Source organism: Candoia aspera, chromosome 2, assembly GCF_035149785.1.
Source record: "Candoia aspera isolate rCanAsp1 chromosome 2, rCanAsp1.hap2, whole genome shotgun sequence".
Lineage (NCBI taxonomy): Eukaryota > Metazoa > Chordata > Lepidosauria > Squamata > Boidae > Candoia > Candoia aspera.
In genome coordinates this window covers 245,378,538-245,397,396 of record NC_086154.1, presented here as the reverse complement: position 1 = coordinate 245,397,396, position 18,859 = coordinate 245,378,538, and the positions used below count along the sequence as shown (strand labels likewise).

General features: G+C 41.1%; 1 protein-coding gene across 1 annotated transcript in view; it reads right to left on the bottom strand.

Moving 5' to 3' along the window:
• Positions 1 to 12,003, bottom strand: part of OXCT1 (3-oxoacid CoA-transferase 1) — a 73,782-nt gene extending 61,779 nt beyond the window's left edge. The window contains exons 1-2 of the mRNA XM_063295706.1: positions 11,824 to 12,003; positions 228 to 336 (exon numbers count right to left, since the gene is read on the bottom strand). Of these exons, the coding sequence (XP_063151776.1) occupies positions 228 to 336; positions 11,824 to 11,934 (220 nt within the window). The 5' untranslated portion in view covers positions 11,935 to 12,003. The remainder of the gene's footprint in view (positions 1 to 227; positions 337 to 11,823) is intronic.
• Positions 12,004 to 18,859: the final 6,856 nt, after the last annotated feature.

Genomic DNA, 18,859 nt, shown 5'->3' with positions numbered 1-18,859 from the left:
GGGGAGAAAAACCACAGCCCAGGCACAGGACAACACATGCTGACTGTAATGGAGATCACGTGACTGAGGAACACTGCGAAGGTTGTAAATGGGCCATAAAGTTATTTCAGCATCCCCGTAACTTTGAAAGGTCACTGAATGAATGGTCGGTAAGTGAGGACTCCCTGTAGTTTATCTTGGAATCCCTGTAGTTTATCTTGGAATAACAGTGGAATTTCACTACTTACCACCAACAAGGAGAGTGGACCCGTTGGGTATGTCTTTTACTGCTTCTACTGGATCAGTATAAAATTGGGTATTGTGACAGGAACTGGTTGAAAAATAGCAGCCACAAGTCTAAAAGTGAAGAAAGAAAAAAATGGAGAGGGAGAATGTCACAGATCCTACATTATACATTTAGTCACAGTAACAGATCTCTTGGCAGTTTTTTCTTGGAATAACATACAGAGATGTACACGAAGCAATTTCCACTGATCTAGAACTGCAAAATATGCACAAAGTGCACATTAGAGCTTTACGTCATAATAAAATTAAAAATGTATACATTTCTAAAACGTGGATTGCAGTATCCTTTTTATTGTACTAATGAATTTAATAAACAAAAATAAAAACTATATATGTGTATGTATATATACTGTATGAAACTAAAACTTAAAAAAGAAGAAAAGGATCCATATAATTTACTAGTTCAGTCTTTACCTATTATTAAATCTAGATCATATAGAAACTAATTGCACCTCCCTTTCATGCTTACAATATAAAGGAATCTCAAAAAATTGACAAAGCACACATCTCTTTCTTCTCTCTTTCCTCAATTTATATGCTAGCCATCTTCCTGGTTTATTAGCAAATTCAAATTAAAGTAAATAACGAAAAAAACAAAGATGCTGACCAAAAATATGACTTCGTCCAATCAAGAATTTCTTGATGGGTAAGACTGGTTTTAAGATTGAAAAAAATTCCCTGTGCCAACATAAAAACCTTTATGAGACCACATCTCATAAAGGTATATACAACAGAGTTTACAGTGCCCAGTGAAGTCTCAGAAACTAAAGGGACCTCAATTACAGACAAAATCTCAGATTTTCTATACACCTTGCTTTTTTTTATGATGAGCTGAAACAGCAGGTGTTCTGGGTAACAAAAATATCCAAACAATATAACATTTGTGATAAGATAGACAGATACACACATACCATATTATATATATACATATACGTGCATACACACACAATTATATATATAATATGTATGTGTATGAGAAAAAACATGCAAAAATACGTGAACTCAGATTAAAGGAAAGCAAATGTCAAGCATTGGAAGGTGGCAGCCATGTGTCCTATTTTACTGAGTGCAGTCAGATACTGTAGAAGAGGTGTCCCATCCAATTTAAAATTAAAGAACTGTAAGATGAGAAGCTGCTGATCAGCAGTAAGGATCTGAACACCAGACTGACAGGCAAGAGAATCGTCTTCCTCACCATGGCATTATACATTTCATTTCTATTTAAATAAAAAAGGCTCAGTTCTCACATCGCATTACACGATAAATTGGTCTCTTTAATTCTCACTTAGCATGTACGGCACTATGAGCACAGCCCTTGTGATTTGTAAACCATGGTTTATGAGTTAGCACATCATGTGAATCATGGCTTGAATCATATATAATTTCATACCTCATTCACACATATATTAGCATACACATATCTTTGGGCAAGTCTGCATCCTCTTTTCTGGTGGTGCACATTTACTTTTTATAACCTGCTGGGCAGAAGAGGACGGTCTTAGCCATCCTCTGAAAAATGGCAAGACCACAAACATGTATATTGAGAAAGAAAGATCCAGACCTTTCATGCTGCTGAGGAAAAGACCTAATTCCATATAACCAACAACTGAGAGTCTGTGTGTTGGGCTAGTAGCAGGGAGACCCACGTTCTAGCTTCCTGGTGACTTTGGGCCAGTCACTCTCTCAATCCAACCCATCTTTTCCTTCTTGTGGGGAAAAAACATAAGGGAAATGTCACATACACCACTCTGAGTTCCCAAACAAAAGGGGGGACACAAATCTAATAGATCATATAATAAACTGTAGCACCCGGTAGAAAAGAGCCCATCCAGACCTGAGCAGTACATGCTACCCTCAGCACAAATTCTTGACCCGCCCAGTATGTTGGGGTCCTAGCAAGGCTAGAAATTTTACGAGCTGCATCTGGAATGCTCTAGAGCAGTTTTTCCCCCCCAAACTTGGCAAGTTTAAGATGGATGGACTTCAACTCCCAAAATTACCCAGCCAGCATGAGAGTTGAAGTCCACCCATCTTAAATTTGCCAAGTGTGAAAAACACTGCTCTTGATGGGGACAATTGGTTTAGGGCAAAGGAGGAAAGTAGCAGAGAATATGAAACTGCCTGTTATAAGGATATTAAGAGCTTGACTCTACATTAGTTCTGTACAAAACCATCCTGAACTACCTGAATTGGCATTCACATGGAAGCAGAAAAATCATTTGGGAAGCATAACAGCCATTTTCCTAGAGGGGTGCTGTCTTGGTGAAGGTCCCAATAAGGAGCGCATAATATTGCTTCCAGCACTTTTATCCTATTTAGTGTGCTTCCAACAGCTTCCATCATCCCCAGCTGACATATCTCACATTGCCCATCTTTATTATGCCTATTCCTTATTGGCAGCCTTTCTCAACTTTTTGACCCTGGAGGAACCCTTGAAATGTTTTTCAGGCCTCGGGGAACCCCTGCATATTCAGGCTCAAGTATAGGCCAGAAGTTACACAATTATTATATTCGTTTCATGGGTTTTTGTTGTTTATTCGTTTAGTCGCTTCCGACTCTTCGTGACTCCATGGACCAGCCCACGCCAGAGCTTCCTGTCGGTCGTCAACACCCCCAGCTCCCCCAGGGACGAGTCCGTCACCTCTAGAATATCATCCATCCACCTTGCCCTTGGTCGGCCCCTCTTCCTTTTGCCCTCCACTCTCCCTAGCATCAGCATGTTCTCCAGGGTGTCCTGTCTTCTCATGATGTGGCCACAGTATTTCAGTATTGCCTTTAATATCATTCCCGCAAGTGAGCAGTCTAGCTTTATTTCCTGGAGTATGGACTGGTTTGATCTTCTTGCAGTCCAAGGCACTCTCAGAATTTTCCTCCAACACCACAGTTCAAAAGCATCGATCTTCCTTCGCTCAGCCTTCCTTATGGTCCAGCTCTCGCAGCCATATGTTACTACGGGAAACACCATTGCTTTAACTATGCGGACCTTTGTTGTCAGTGTGATGTCTCTGCTCTTAACTATTTTATCGAGATTTGTCATTGCTCTTCTCCCAAGGATTAAGCGTCTTCTGATTTCCTGACTGCAGTCAGCATCTGCAGTAATCTTCGCATCTAGAAATACAAAGTCTTTCACTGCTTCTACATTTTCTCCCTCTATTTGCCAGTTATCAATCAAGCTGGTTGCCATAATCTTGGTTTTTTTGAGGTTTAGCTGCAAGCCAGCTTTTGCACTTTCTTCTTTCACCTTCATCATAAGGCTCCTCAGTTCCTCTTCGCTTTCAGCCATCAAAGTGGTATCATCTGCATATCTGAGATTGTTAATGTTTCTTCCAGAGATTTTAACTCCAGCCTTGGATTCCTCAAGCCCAGCATGTCGCATGATGTGTTCTGCATACAAGTTGAATAGGTAGGGTGAGAGTATACAGCCCTGCCGTACTCCTTTCCCAATCTTAAACCAGTCCGTTGTTCCATGGTCTGTTCTTACTGTTGCTACTTGGTCGTTATACAGATTCTTCTGGAGGCAGACAAGATGACTTGGTATCCCCATACCACTAAGAACTTGCCACAATTTGTTATGGTCCACACAGTCAAAGGCTTTAGAATAGTCAATAAAACAGAAATAGATGTTTTTCTGAAACTCCCTGGCTTTTTCCATTATCCAGCGGATATTGGCAATTTGGTCTCTAGTTCCTCTGCCTTTTCTAAACCCAGCTTGTACATCTGGCAATTCTCGCTCCATGAATTGCTGAAGTCTACCTTGCAGGATCTTGAGCATTACCTTACTGGCATGTGAGATGAGTGCCACTGTTCGATAGTTTGAACGTTCTTTAGTGTTTCCCTTTTTTGGTATGGGGATATAAGTTGATTTTTTCCAATCTGATGGCCATTCTTGTGTTTTCCAAATTTGCTGGCATATAGCATGCATTACCTTGACAGCATCATCTTGTAAGATTTTGAACAGTTCAGCTGGGATGCCATCATCTCCTGCTGCCTTCTTATTAGCAATGCTTCTTAAGGCCCACTCAACCTCACTCTTCAGGATGTCTGGCTCTAGCTCACTGACCACACCGTCAAAGCTATCCCCGATATTGTTATCCTTCCTATACAGGTCTTCCGTATATTCTTGCCACCTTTTCTTGATCTCTTCTTCTTCTGTTAGGTCCTTGCCATCTTTGTTTTTGATCATACCCATTTTGGCCTGGAATTTACCTCCGATGGTTCTAATTTTCTGGAAGAGGTCTCTTGTCCTTCCTATTCTATTGTCTTCTTCCACTTCCGCGCATTGCTTGTTTAAAAATAATTCCTTATCTCTTCTGGCTAACCTCTGGAATTTTGCATTTAATTGGGCATATCTCCCCCATCACTGTTGCCTTTTGCTTTCCTTCTTTCTTGGGCTACTTCTAGTGTCTCAGCAGACAGCCATTTTGCCTTCTTGGTTTTCTCTTTCCTTGGGATGTATTTTGTTGCCGCCTCCTGAACAATGCTGCGAACTTCTGTCCAGAGTTCTTCCGGGACCCTATCTACTAAGTCCAGTCCCTTAAATCAATTCTTCACCTCCACTGCATATTCCTTAGGAATATCCGTGAGCTCATATCTAGCTGATCTGTGGGTCTTCCCTAATCTCTTTAGTCTGATCCTAAATTGTGCAAGAAGAAGTTCGTGATCTGAACTACAGTCAGCTCCAGGTCTTGTTTTTACCGACTGTACAGATGTCCGCCACCTTTGGCTGCAAAGGATGTAGTCAATCTGATTTCGGTGTTGTCCATCTGGTGAAGTCCATGTATAAAGCCGTCTCTTAGGTTGTTGGACGTTTCATGGGTAGGCCTGTATATATGCATTAACAGTGTCCTTAAACTAAAAGTAAAGAATGAAACTTACCTCTTTAATGTGAAGTTGCCTGAATTTGAAATAAGTTTTTAAATAAATTGTGATCTCACAGGGAACCCCTAGTGACCTTTCATGGAACCCTAGGATTCCACAGAATCCTGGTTGAGAAACCCTGGATACTGCTATCACATACTTGGAACTGTCTTCTCAGCTTTCTGGAACAGATGTTATTTAGCACTAAGAGCACCTCAAAAAAGAGAAATTAACTAAGAAAACTACTGATATTTCTTAGGAATTGCTTGAAATGTTTTCCTCCTGTACTGAGATAGTGTTTTCTTTATTCAGAGATCGCAAAAAATCTGTTGAAATATTGCTTTATTTACCGGAATATGAAACAGACATACATAAACCTAGTGGGTAATGGCTAGCTCTTAAAATCCCCAGAACAAATATTTAAGACAAGTAGTAACAACTCTGGGACTACTACACTATTAGCTACTCTTTAATTATTCAAAACAACAATGCTGCACAGCTAGAAAAACAGAAGTATTACAAATATTAATATTCTTTATTTAAGCAAACAAAAGGTCAAAAATGAGGAATTTCTTACAGGCTCAAAAAACATAACTGCAACATTTCTGTCTATGGATGGCCCTATTCTTAAGAAACCACAGCTTCATAGACAAGTATTAGCATCTTAAGCAATTCGTAGACATACAAGAACAAGGGTGAACCTATTTTAAGCCTGGAACAATGCTTGCAGTTGACACACCCAAAGAACCCATTCAGTCTAATATTCCAGTTCAACTACTCCGGATTGTGAATCAGTTTCTTCATCAGTTACTGATGTGAGGTACTGCCATCAATAACGCTCATAATGCTAGGCAGCAATTTTCATTTCGAGCAAAAGAAATAAATTTTAGTTCCAAGTTAGGATTAAGCTGCTTGACCTGTTTTAGAATCATATTCTCACAAACATTCTTGCCAGAAACTGTCAACTAAAGCGACAAGTTGTCAAAAGCTAGGAGCTAAATAAATAAATCCTGTCTTTTACCAACTTATTATTTTGGAATAAGAAAGAATGATATCAACAACCTCCAAGGGTGAATGTCAACACAACTGTCACTAAAAGGGGGCCATGAAAAATGTTAATTTTCATGAATGAATACAGTGTTTTATTATCACTGGCACTGTTTTGTATTATATTGGTATGTTAGACTCTGTACTTTTTAATCTTATTTTGGTAAACAAAATAAGCCACTCAGTTTCAATTGGAGCAGCATATAAGCCCTGTAAGTAAACAAATAAATTCAGTTTTAAAGAGTAGACACAAAGCAGTACCTCACCAGCAGCAATCCACATTTAAACCAGTTTACAAACATTTGAGATGCCTCATGGGCTGATAAGTAAAACCTCACAGCATTCATTGTTAGGTTATTCAGAAAATGAAATAGTAAAAAAGATGAAGAAGTGGTTCACTTTATTAATAAATTATTAATAAATAGGATAGAAGCATTGATGGTGCTATCTTCTGTTTTGATCGGCTCTTGTTGTGAGCCGCCTAGGGTTATTGCGTGTAAGACAGGCGGCTACGTAAGTTCTATAAATAAATAAATGAAGTGCTTAATAAGGTATGCCTGGCAGCATGACGCAGGCCATAAAGTACTTGAAAGTGAAAGAAGCAGCTAACAGTTTGTTCTCCCTGGCATGGAAAATCACATGGCACATACTACATTTCATTAATATTAGAACAACAAAACACCCAAGCAACCGGTACATCATCTTTTACTAACAAGAGCATAGTTTTCAACTAATCAAACGGTGCCAGCTAACTCAAAGAGCTTTTTATGATTAACCCGTCACTACACTATACCCATTAATTCTGCAATTTGGAAATCTAAATTTCTTCTTAGTGGAAAGTTCAGGAACCCACATTATACACATTAGTCAAATCATATCTAGAACATTATTTAAGTTTGGTAACAGTGATTTATTAAGCCACAATTGGCTTGGTTCGCACATCATACTGAGCCATTAATTATGGCTCACAAATCAGAAGGAGCAGGTTTCCACAACCCACGAAGTTCCCAGAAAACACATTATGGTTTAGCACAAAGCATATAGCAGGCAGGAAATAAAAAGTGTATGCATTTGTATGCGATAGAGAAGCAGCATGCACACAATCGTCATGTAACTCCCCATGCCCTGCAAGAATAAAGTCCCCTGGACACACTTGGCAGAATAGAGATGCACCCTAAAATGTATATAAGGGGAGGCAAATGATAAATCATGCAATACACCTCTTTGTACTTGCATCACATCACCACAAGTATATATGGGGTACAGCTTGCCCCGTGACATCACAATATACATTTGTCATTTTCATGAAATCTTGCCTTGTTACAAAGACCCCTGGATAGATCAGATAAGCTTTCAGAACAGGCCTAGTACATATTTGCAGAACTGCCTTGGCCAAAAAAAGAAAAGAAAAAAAAATTAAAACATTTTCATTAGGGACTTCAAAATTTTTGCAGATTGCAAACATTCTGAGAAACAAGGCCATTTTACCCCGGTTACTAGAAAAACACTGGTACCAAAATAAAAAAACTTGGGATTTAAGAAAAGAGCAAGAGAGTGGTAAAGCACATGCTTTGCAAATAGAAAGTTACGGGTTCAGTCCCAAGGATCTTCAAATAGGTCTATGAAAGATTTGCATCTCAAACCATGTCCAGGAGCAATACTGATGGCAACAGAAACACCAGCCACCAAAATCTCCACCATAGCTGAGTTTAGACAGCATGCTAATCCACCAACAATCAAGTCTTCCATCACAGTTTCAAATGTTATTTTTGATCACTTATTTTTCATTCCATTGTTTGTACCATGGTTGTTTTCATGTAATTTGTTGTGATTGCAACCCACCAAGTCTTAACTGCAGCAGGTAGGAATCAAATCAATAAAAATACAGTATTTAGGCTGGGCCACTAAGCTGCCAAGGATTAAGACAGACATTTTGATGCTGATAACAAAGGAAGGAGCCTTCCTCCTCCAGAGAAAGTACAGAAGAAGCAGACTACAACAATCCTTAAAACAGTTCCCAACGTTTTCCTTTATACAAACCTTGTCATATTCCTTGAAAGTTCTATGGACTACCAAACAAGAGTTTGAACATTTTCTTCTAAAAAGTGCACTTACAACAATGTGAGACATGTACTCTATTTTCTTTCTCTCTTAAAAGAACACATGTCCACGCAAGTTGGGTGATCTTGTAGACCAGTGTTTCTCAACCTTGTTACCTTTAAGATGTGTGGACTTCGACTCCCAGAATTCCCCAGCCAGTCCACACATCTTAAAGGTGACAAGGTTGAGAAACACTGGTGTAGACTGACAGAAGAAGGATCACACATTTGCTCTGTTTCAATAGCACAAAGGATCTTTTCCAAAAATAAAAGTCTTACGTAGTACGCCAGAAAACCTGCCCTGACTGTATACTAGACTAAGCAGTTGATTTCTCCCCACACCAAAAATAACCCCACAGGTAGAGAAAGGACCAACCTGATAATTACTATGGGTCATTTGCAGTTATGGGCCACAGGGTGGGAACCAGCATTCTAGGAGACAGTAAAATAAACAAATAATCTGTCACGCTAACTTTGTGACTTTCTTACTAAGGCTGCAACAAGGAAATGGACCTCACTGAATCCTGGGGCTTGCTTCTGCTTGTTCATAAGCACCTGTGGGAATGCACCAATAGACTGTAACTGTTTGTGCCACTACTCAAATTCTTGAATATTTATCCTTGGGCTATGTACTACATTGAAGCTAGTCTTTTCTACTCAAGGGTTAGCAATCTACTTGATGGTTACGATAAGTAGTAAGGGAACCTATTAAGTAACAAACAACTCTAGGGTTCATTGGCCCATGTGATATGGTCAATCACCTGGTATCTTTTTGGGATAGTATATTCATGTATATAAACAGATTTATGGGAAAATGTTAGTGCGATGTTGAATTACATACCAAAACTTTGGAATCTGTTTATCAGGAATTATGGTTGTATCAATTAGGGTGGCTAAAAGAATAATATTGAAAAATTAGAAATGTGATATTATTCCAGATGTCAAGGAATGATTGTCAGAAATGTGTGACCTGCCTGCTTTGGAAAAGGGAGTATTTTCTACTAATCAAAGGATGCAACAATGTGTGTTACTAGGCCAGAGATTCTGTGATATTTTACAATAATATTTTCTACTGATCATATTATAGTAGTGTATTGATGAATATATCAGTGACTATTGATAGGTATGAAGTATAAGATAGACTTTTTTCTTTTTCTTTTCTTCATTCATTCATATTTTTAGTTTGGGGTTGTCTCTTTTCTGATTTTCTTAAAGTTTTTTAAAGGTTTTTTGTTTTATTAATTGTGTATGTATAAAATTTTAAGAAAAAGAAATAAAAAAGCAAAGCAAAAACAAATCAATTCTGAAGAGGATGAACTAAAGAGAAACAGCTTCTTCATCCTTGAACCATGGTTGGTACTAAGATCTAGAATTTTAAACAGGCTTCTCAGAGAATATCTATGAACTCCTGAAGACAGAAATAGCTCTGAATACACACGAGTTAGAAACATCAGTGATTAACTAGAGGCCAATTAGATCATTGTCAAGATCCTAAGTAAGCTTTCACCCAGAAGAGAACGCTAACATAATGGCTAAGATATGGGATTAGATTAGTCTATCCCACCCATGAAAACTTGATGAATGACTCTAGACCAGTCATTCTCTCTCAGCTGCAAATACCTAGACAGTTGTTCCTGTTGGAAAAATAGAAGGACTGCTATGCATGCCACCTTGAGTTTCTGGAGTAAAGGCAGGGACATAAACCTAACAACAAAAAACCTAATAACAACATACAATCCTCTTGTGCTTCTCCTCAAGCATTGCTTTTGAGAAGACAGACACTTCCTGAACAAAGCTTTATTTTACAATGGCCTTCAGAATGTGTGGGATTAAAGCTCCCAGAAATCCCAGTTAGGATGGTCCATGGGAATCGTGGACCCAGTACATTTGGAAGGCATCAGGCTGGAGAAGTCATATATGTAGGCTTCTAATTGTTTAAACCAGAAACAGAGGAAGTCATTAGCCTTGTGGCAGAGAAGTTTCCAGCCCTATCTTGGACAGATGACTAAACCTACTCTACTCTTGACTCTTTTAAATTTCTATATTATTTGTATGCTTCCACCATTTTTATCTTTATTATTAGTTAACCATCATGGAACTTTGCTTAAACAGCAAGAAACAAGAATTTTATAATGTGTAAAATTAAACTGAAAGATGCATTATCCAAGACAACTATTTCTTTCTGGAGCTTCCATCTGAACTGGAACATTTATTACCCTCCTTTTTCAGATCAGTAGGTGCCAGGAACCCATAACGGATGCAATTCTTAACACACTCTGACTTAGAAGCAAACTCCAGTGATGGGATTTATTATCAAGCAAGGATTTAGTTTTATCTCCTGGTCATCCTGATTTTTGCAGCTCAGGTATGGTAGCCCAGTGTTTTTCCAACTTCGCAACTTTAAAATGGGTGGGCTTCAATTCCCAGAATTCCCCAGCCAGCATTCTGGGAGTTGAAGTCCACCCATCTTAAAGTTGCCAAGTTTGAAAAACACTGTCAGAGCCCAAAGCAACAAGTCAAGAGAACAAACTGCCACATAACCCAGTTTTAATAGTTTGAACAAAATGAAGTCCTCTATTCCTGCAAGAGAGGTGCAGTTTAAAAAAAAAAAAACTTTTCATTTTCCACACAGATAAGGCCTCACAGCGGGGAAAGGCTACTTAAGATCAGCAACCCTTATTTCGGAGTAAGCCATGCGCAGAATCGAGCTGTAAAACGCCACCGCTCCAGCGGCTTCAAAGAGATCCAAGTGTCACTGAAGCCGCGTCTCGGTCGGGCCTACCGGATCCCCATCTCCTTTCCTCCACCAAAGTGAATGAAGCACCGAGATGCGGAAGCAGAGCTGAAAAGCTCCCTTTCTGTTCCTCAAGGTCAGGCCGGCGCGCCATCCGCGTTTTCTGCAACCGCCTCCAAGGACGCGCTGCCCGTAGCGCGCCGACCTCGCCAGCCGGGAGACAGAAGGATGCCGGCGCGTCATTCATTCTGCAGCGGAGCGGAGGTCACCTTTCCTGCCCTGGCGGGGGCGAGATATTCTCCCTGCATGGGGGGGACGGAACGAGCCCTGCGGGGTAGACCTGGTCCTGGTGGGAGCAAACGGAACAGGCCCAGCCAGCTGGCGGGGGAGTCCGCGCAACAGCGGAGAAGGGCTCAAAGAAACGCGAGAAGGGCGACTGGCGACTGCAAGCGGTCTAACCGGCCCGCCTGCCCGCAAGAGCGGCTTGACCCCGCTGGGGCAGGCTCAGGTTCTTCCTGGCGCGGAGCTGAACTTGACCCCCCGCCAAGAGCCGCGGATCAAGCCGGTCTTAAAGAGACCGGTTAGAGAAAAGGGTCTCCAAGTGGACGGCTGCGCTCCTGCGCGCGCCCTCGGCCAACCCGGGCGAAGCCAGCCCGCCCCGCTTGCCCGGAACCTGGCGAAGGATGCCCGAATCCACCGGCACCGACCGGCGCCGGATCAGGGTCCTCCAAGAGCCCAACGCTGCCGCAAGCCCGCAGCTCCCCCCGCGGCGAGCCAAACCTGCCGACGCGGCTGCTTTACCTTCGCTTGCACCCCGAGACCGAGCGGCACCGCCCTGCGCCCGGACCCCCATCGGGAAGCGGCGGGCAAAAGGCAGCGGTGCAGCCGGGCGAGGAGATGGTGGGCCGCCATCTTCGAGCTTGTGCGGCGTGCAGGGCGAGGAGGAAGGAGCTGGGCGAGCAGCGGCGGCCTTGGAGAGCGCAAGAAGGCGGCGGATGCCCAACCCCCCTTGCGCGATGCTGCTGGAAAAAAAACCGCGCCCAGCTGGCAAAGGCAGCGCTGCCAATCTCCACACAGGCCGGGGGAGGGTCAGGGGCTCGGCTCTGACGCTTTCTTTAACCCTTTCCAAGACTGCGCGGGAAGGGGCCGTGGTTTATAGGGAGCTGAGCGAATCATTGGAGAGGAGAGCCCCGAGGCCAGGGATGTGGTCCTACCGGCCCGGCAGCGAAAAGGTTGCAAAAAGCGAAAAGGGGGAGTCGAAAGAAGTCCCATGTAAATTTCGTCCCAAGTAAACCCGATCGTGCTGAATGGAGCTTACTCCCAGGAAATTGTATACTGGAACCTGTAGTTCGAACAGCACAGAAAGTTTGTTTCGTAGCTATCCCGGATAGACTCGGGGTGTTAAGAGAAAACATGGGAAATCACTTGGAACTTCCACGTAAACATGTTTAAAGTCGAAGTGCGAACAAAGAAATAAACATGTTTAAGATCGCACTGCTCTGGCTGAGCAGTCAGAACCACTGAAATGAATTGAGTTGGGTTTAGAAGTAGAAGAATTCCTGTATAAGGCTAAAAAAGTGAATCTCAAAAGTTTAAAAATTGCCCTCTTTTGCATTTAGAATAGGAAATTGGCTATTCAAAAAGCCATTTTAGTTTCACCCCTTGTGAAGTTTCCTCCCTTTTCTACAACGTAAACCCCTATTAAAGGCAGAGAAACAGGCTAGACTGGCTTATTTTTTTTATTTTCTGCCTTGTTGCGATTTCCTATTGCTAGGGTTCTACACAAAAGAGAAAATAGTTGTGTGGAATCTATAGCAAATCATCTCTTCCAGAATCTAAGCCCAAGGACCTAAGATTGGCTGCAGTTAGGCAGAAACTGGGAATATTCTAGTTGCTTTGGGTTTCAGATGGTGCAAAATCCAGAGGGCCGCCAGAGTGATTTTATGTGGCAGGTGAAATACTGTGGTGTGCGGACTTGAGTAAGGCTGAGGTACTTTGCCTCTCAGCAGTTCCTCGTGCATTTCCCACTGGCCTGCCCACCCTGATCTTTCTAGTGCCTCCCCTTTCTGCCTCTCCCAGCCCAGCACATCCCACTGCCTCCATTGCATCTTCAACCCAACCCTTCTCCTTCTCCAGTCATCATTGATGCACTGGCCTATGCGCCTGTTCCTTACTGCAGTCTCACCAGAAAGGAACAGATTATGTTCTGCCAGCCTGCCTGTCCCCAATCTGCCCTGTCCCTTCCTCTTTCTCCCCTGGCTGCCCGTGTCCTTGGCTTTTTCCCACTAATACCCCATGCCACCACTTCTCCCTGGAACAATCACGTTTCAGTCCAAAGAAAGCAGCGTCACTTAGGTCAGGGGTCCCCAAACTCTTCAGCTCACTGACCCCTTCATGAAGTTTCGGATTGTTCGTCAACCCCCATACTACTTTAACTAATACTATAGTACTAAAAATAATAATAATAATTACAGTAGTAACATTAATATTGATCTTTGATAGTCTCATCAACCCTTGGGGGATCAATATTGGCCACTTTGGGGAACCCTGGCTTTGGTCCAAACGTGTTTCCATTCAGGCATGCATCACCTGAAATTGGCTGATTTGTGCACAGAACTTTTGGCCTATCCTCTTACCAACACATTTTGTTTGTTCCAAAAAGAAAAACTAGACTTTTCCATAAATAATTTTACAAACTTCATGTATGTCTTCTCCTGTTAAGGGTCTCCTCACATGCACATAATTATGGTACAACCATATCCAAATTGCCTTTTTTTCTCTGTAAAATCCCCATATTCCAGCTCCAGCCCTTTTAAGTCATAGTTAGCTGTACTAGTGTTAAAACTGCTTTTCCCTTAATCTGACAGCATCCCGCAACAACTACAAGATGTGTAAAATCTGTTGTGTTTTGCTACTTGTTACAGCGGCAGTGAAGTTGGGTGGCCAGGGGTGGGTGGAATCAGAGAGGCACTATCCAGCATTTCAGGCTGATGTGAGCACACATCGTCCTCTCTGGCCTCTGGCCAGCTTCGTCTGCCATCATTCTGCCCTTGCATCCCTGAAAAGCTGGGCACGGTAGCTCTAGAATGGTGGAGAGGCAAGATGGAGACCGGGGGTGGCTCTTGACAGCTGACTCCCAGCATGTCTGGGGCAGAAGCAGGACTGTAGCCCAGGAACATGGGAAGGTTGCAAGAGACCACCTAGGAGAACTCCACAAGCCACATTTTGAGAACCAGGGCTTTCGATTCAAGACTATATTACAAAGGACCTTAATCCTACTGTCTCTTTATTAGGGCTGCCAAATATGGGCATTGAAAATCCAAACAGCTATTCTATGGCAGCAAAGAGCTTGATTCCTGTATCTGTTTGCTACCATCTAATGGTCCTCTGGATTTTTGCAGCCCAGATGTAGCCCTACTCGAGTTTTTGCTAGCTCTGCTTGCTTGATATTTTCTTCTCTATAAAAATGAGCATTCTCCATCATGCTTTCTTCTAAAAATAAACGTGTTAATCTGCTTGAACTTTAGCACTGATGAAATCTAATTATTGTTCACTTTGGTAAATAAATCATTCACTATCAGCTGAGAGTTTTGAATGTGAGATAAACTGATTCTCCCCAAGTTAGTGAGTCAAAAATTGTTATTTCCTAAATATGATAATGGGTAAGCCTGCTGCGTGCAGACCACATATCAGGTAAAAGGACTTTCAGGTCAGCCTTTGAGCATGCTGATGTAATGTCAGTTGATGTGCATACAGAACAATTCCAAAGTGATATATAGACTTTTTTATGTTACGAATCAAATGTTACAGCTTTCTATTTAACAGCACCTTGATCTGTAAAAATGAGTTGCTCTGAAAACTTCCACGGATTCACATCTAGCTATAACTGACTAACAATTATACTCCTTTGTAGTTTTCATTCATCTTGCTCACATTATCCAATAAATGGAGATAAAAATAGTTAGATATCTAATCACATAGAAAGAGAACTGCCTGAATATTTATGCTTGAAAAGAGTATTTTTCAATGCCAACAACAACAGAAAGAAGATCAGTTCATGGAAACCAGTGGAGAAATCTCAGAATTTATATTCTCATGTATTCAAATGTTTATGCACTGCCTTCAGCCTTAAGGAAACAACTGCAAAGAATATCCACTCCAAATCTAAAACTATGAGCATGTTCTAACTCATATTTATTTCATTCTTTTCGAAGTCTTGAATATGTTGTAAAATAGCTCTGCTAAATCAGATGCTGATTCCGGTCCATTTTTCCTATATAAAGGATATAGAGAGCCATCCATCCATGAATGAAGAACAGATTGAATTAAAAAAAAATCACTGGAAGTCTTTGGGATAAAAGTTCAGAGAACATGAGCTTTTCAGTGAAAATAGAAGTTCGCATCACCTTTTCCTTTAATGTGTCTTTGGGAAAGTAGATTTTCAGCACTTGCCACAATTACAATCAAATATCAAACCTTTATAACAACTCTTCAGACATTAATAATTTATGCCATCGTATTCAGGTTCACAATTTTCATGAAGATTTATAATCAACATATTAAATATACTGTAGGAAAATGAAGATAATTATTGTTAAAATAGATTCTATTGCATTATTGAGTCCTCTGTCTATATATTCCTTATTTTTGAAAGGTTTTTCCTGTACTTAAAAAGCGGTCTGTGCACTGCAAAAAAACTTTAGACTTTATACAAGCACAGCACTTCTCTGCTATTCATTGAAACAGCCCAATCTTTTTAAAAATTAAAAAACTAATTCTTCAGTACAAAAACTACAAAGAAAGAAAAAAAACTAAAAATGCAGAAACACAAGAGAATTTTTTTTCAAATTTACAAAAAGATGTGGCTTCCGACTTAACAGCAAGGTTACACAACAATTTCCATAATCTCTTACTCTATATTAAACCAAAACAGCACATTATTTCTTTAAGTCATTCCACTTTAACACATAATAAAAATCACTAAGTGCAGTTACTCCTCCCCCTTATATTAAAGGGAAAAAATGCTTTATCAACCTCCTAAACATCTTTCTCCCCTTCAAAAGATAAAACATATTTAATTACTCCCTTCCTACCATTATTCTATACATTTCTGTCTACTGTAATAAGAATCAAATTAAAAAACACATAACTTGTCTGCTATTATACTTAAGAGTACAATAATTTTAATAATCCCAATTTTTAATAAACCCAAAAAAGCCAATTCAAAACAGTAAATCCAAATCTTTAAAGGCAAATAGCATAAATCAGATCCTTAAAGCAAACCAGATGAACATTTTCAACCCTTATCCCACTTCAAATAAACCAAAGCAGTTACATATCCCCACAATGTGCACAGAACTTTCCTCTTTAAAGAATCAAACAGTCCAACTGCCCCCCTCAAAGATTCCAGGTTCTTTTCATGGCATTCCACCAGGAGATCTATTTTACTTATGGCTTGCAGATCACTCTCTCCCTTAGATTTCTCCAATTCCATTATTCAATCTTCATCCAGCATCTCAATATAAATCCCAAACTCAGTCTTAAAAAAAAAACACCTTTCTATCACTCTTAAATTCCTCAATTTCATCTATCACATCCCCAACCTGATGGCACATTTTAGATCTCATATTTTCCAGAATGTCCTGGATATCTTGCATAAAAGCTTGATAGAAGTCAGAAGAAATCTCTTTAAAATCCTGGTGAAAGTCAGAAAGAATCTATTTGAAATCCTCCATGTCTCACGCAGTAGGAGATGGAGGATTAGGAGCTTAACCAGTGAAAGTGAAAGATACAGAAGAGTTCCAAAGTGTGTTTACATAAACCGAGAGTGAGACAGTAGACAGTTCTCAAGGGAAAGTGAAAACAGAAAACTGAAGGTTCAGATCAGCTGATTCAACGTGTAGGAAAATGCTAATATCTTCAAATTTAATACAAAAATAACAGGAAGACAGTTGTTTACTCTCAATCTTTGGAATTTCCTTTGGAAGGAAAACAAAATCCAAAACTTAAAAGATTTTTTTAAAAAAAAGTAATCCCAAAAATAACATTAAGCACCAAGAGAACCAGCTTCTCCTCGCTGCAGAAAGCCTCTCTTGGGGTACATATATTTTTTAAAAATACGAATTGGTGATTTAGAAATGGGGTGGCCAGTCTTAGTGTCCCTTTAAGGCTACAGTGCAGCTTGGAGAGTGATGACATCTCCGCCTCCCAGCTGGCTCTTAACCAGTCAAACGTGAAATGCTGTTTGTGACCTTCTGGCTGCACGCAGGTGTCCGGAGGACATATGGGGTGATTCCAGGTATTCTCCTTGATCTGGAGAACGTTTCTGGGCTTCAGGAAAACCTGCCTGAGCCCGAAAAAAGTTACTGCGTTGTCAGCTCCGCCTGCTGAACCAGTGGGCACAGTCATTCAGTCCATTCCCACCGGAAGCCTAAAAACCCAACTTTTTAAAGGCATTCACATATGGCTGAAAAAAAATACGGTGCTCTAAGTTCACTTATCAAATCTAGTGAAATTCTTAAAGCAGTGGCACTTTTGTTTCAGGCTTGGGCAGTGTTCAGAGGTCTGAACAATTTTTGAAGTGTGCACAGTCCTAGTTTAAGAAGAAACACTGGCTTATACCACAGCTTTCCAGTTCTGCTGTTGACTGAGTTAAGGGAGATGTTTTCAAATCTGGTAGTACTGGGACCCTCTAAACCAGCCTTTCTCAACCTTTTGATCCTGGAGGAACCCTTGAAATGTTTTTCAGGCCTCGGGGAACCCCTGCACATTCAGGCTCAAATGTAGGTCACAAGTTATGAAATTATTATATCCGTTTCCTGTGTAGGCCTGTATATATGCACTAGCAGTGTTCTTAAACTGAAAATAAAGAAACTTACCTCTTTAACGTGAAGTTCCCTGAATTGGAAATATTTTTTTAAATAAATCATGATTTCCCAGGGAACCCCTAGTGACCTCTTGCTGTGAGAAAAGGGGGTAACACTGTTGTTCTTGCAATAGTTATTTCTCCAAGATTGCTTTTCCAGTAAATTGCAAAACTAAGCTTGCTTGTCAGTATATTGAGGATCTGGGATATGCGGTTAGGGGAAGCAGGAGACTGTTTCTCTATAGTGGCAGGTGTAAAGGAAATAGGCCGCCTAATCAATGCTGAAAATACGCTCAAAACCAGTTCTAACAAGCTTTGTGGTCAGACAAGACCCTGACCTACTTGCTCCAAGGAGATTAGCTGCCTTATAAGGAAAAGAGTAAATAGGGGACTAGGGGAGGTAAAAAGTGAGGAATGGGAGATAGAAACAGAGGCGGGACTTCCTGCAGAATTTTAGGCATCTCGGATAGGCTGTTAACTCCTAAGTACCTATCCAATGGGGAACAGGAGGAGGGCTTCTAACAGCCGGGGTAGGGAATAAAACCGCATGCTTTGTGTAAAGGGATGTGCCTATTTTGGCTGGGCACCTATCCTTGCAAGAACGTTAAAACCTTTTTGCTGCTTCTCAAGACATTGTAAAATTTATTCAGTGAGGGACTTTTCCCACACCTTGGGGGCTTGTCCGGGATCCAAAAGTCTTCGGACTTCTGGACACTGCCCTGAAGGCTGGAAAGGCATGCCCCACTGATTTCAGTGGTCCTGCCCTGGAGCAGTGGTCTGAAGTCTCTGAACAACAGAGGATCCCAGGGAAACTAAACCTATTCGAGAAGTAGCAAAAGGACAGTGAGAAAAAGATAACCGAACCTATAACCGAGGCGACCAGTCAGACCTCGTTCACGAGCCAAAGGTAAGGAAAAAGGGGGACTATAAGTACTTTCCTTGGTGGTCGGGACCAGGGCAAGGAAAATTGGA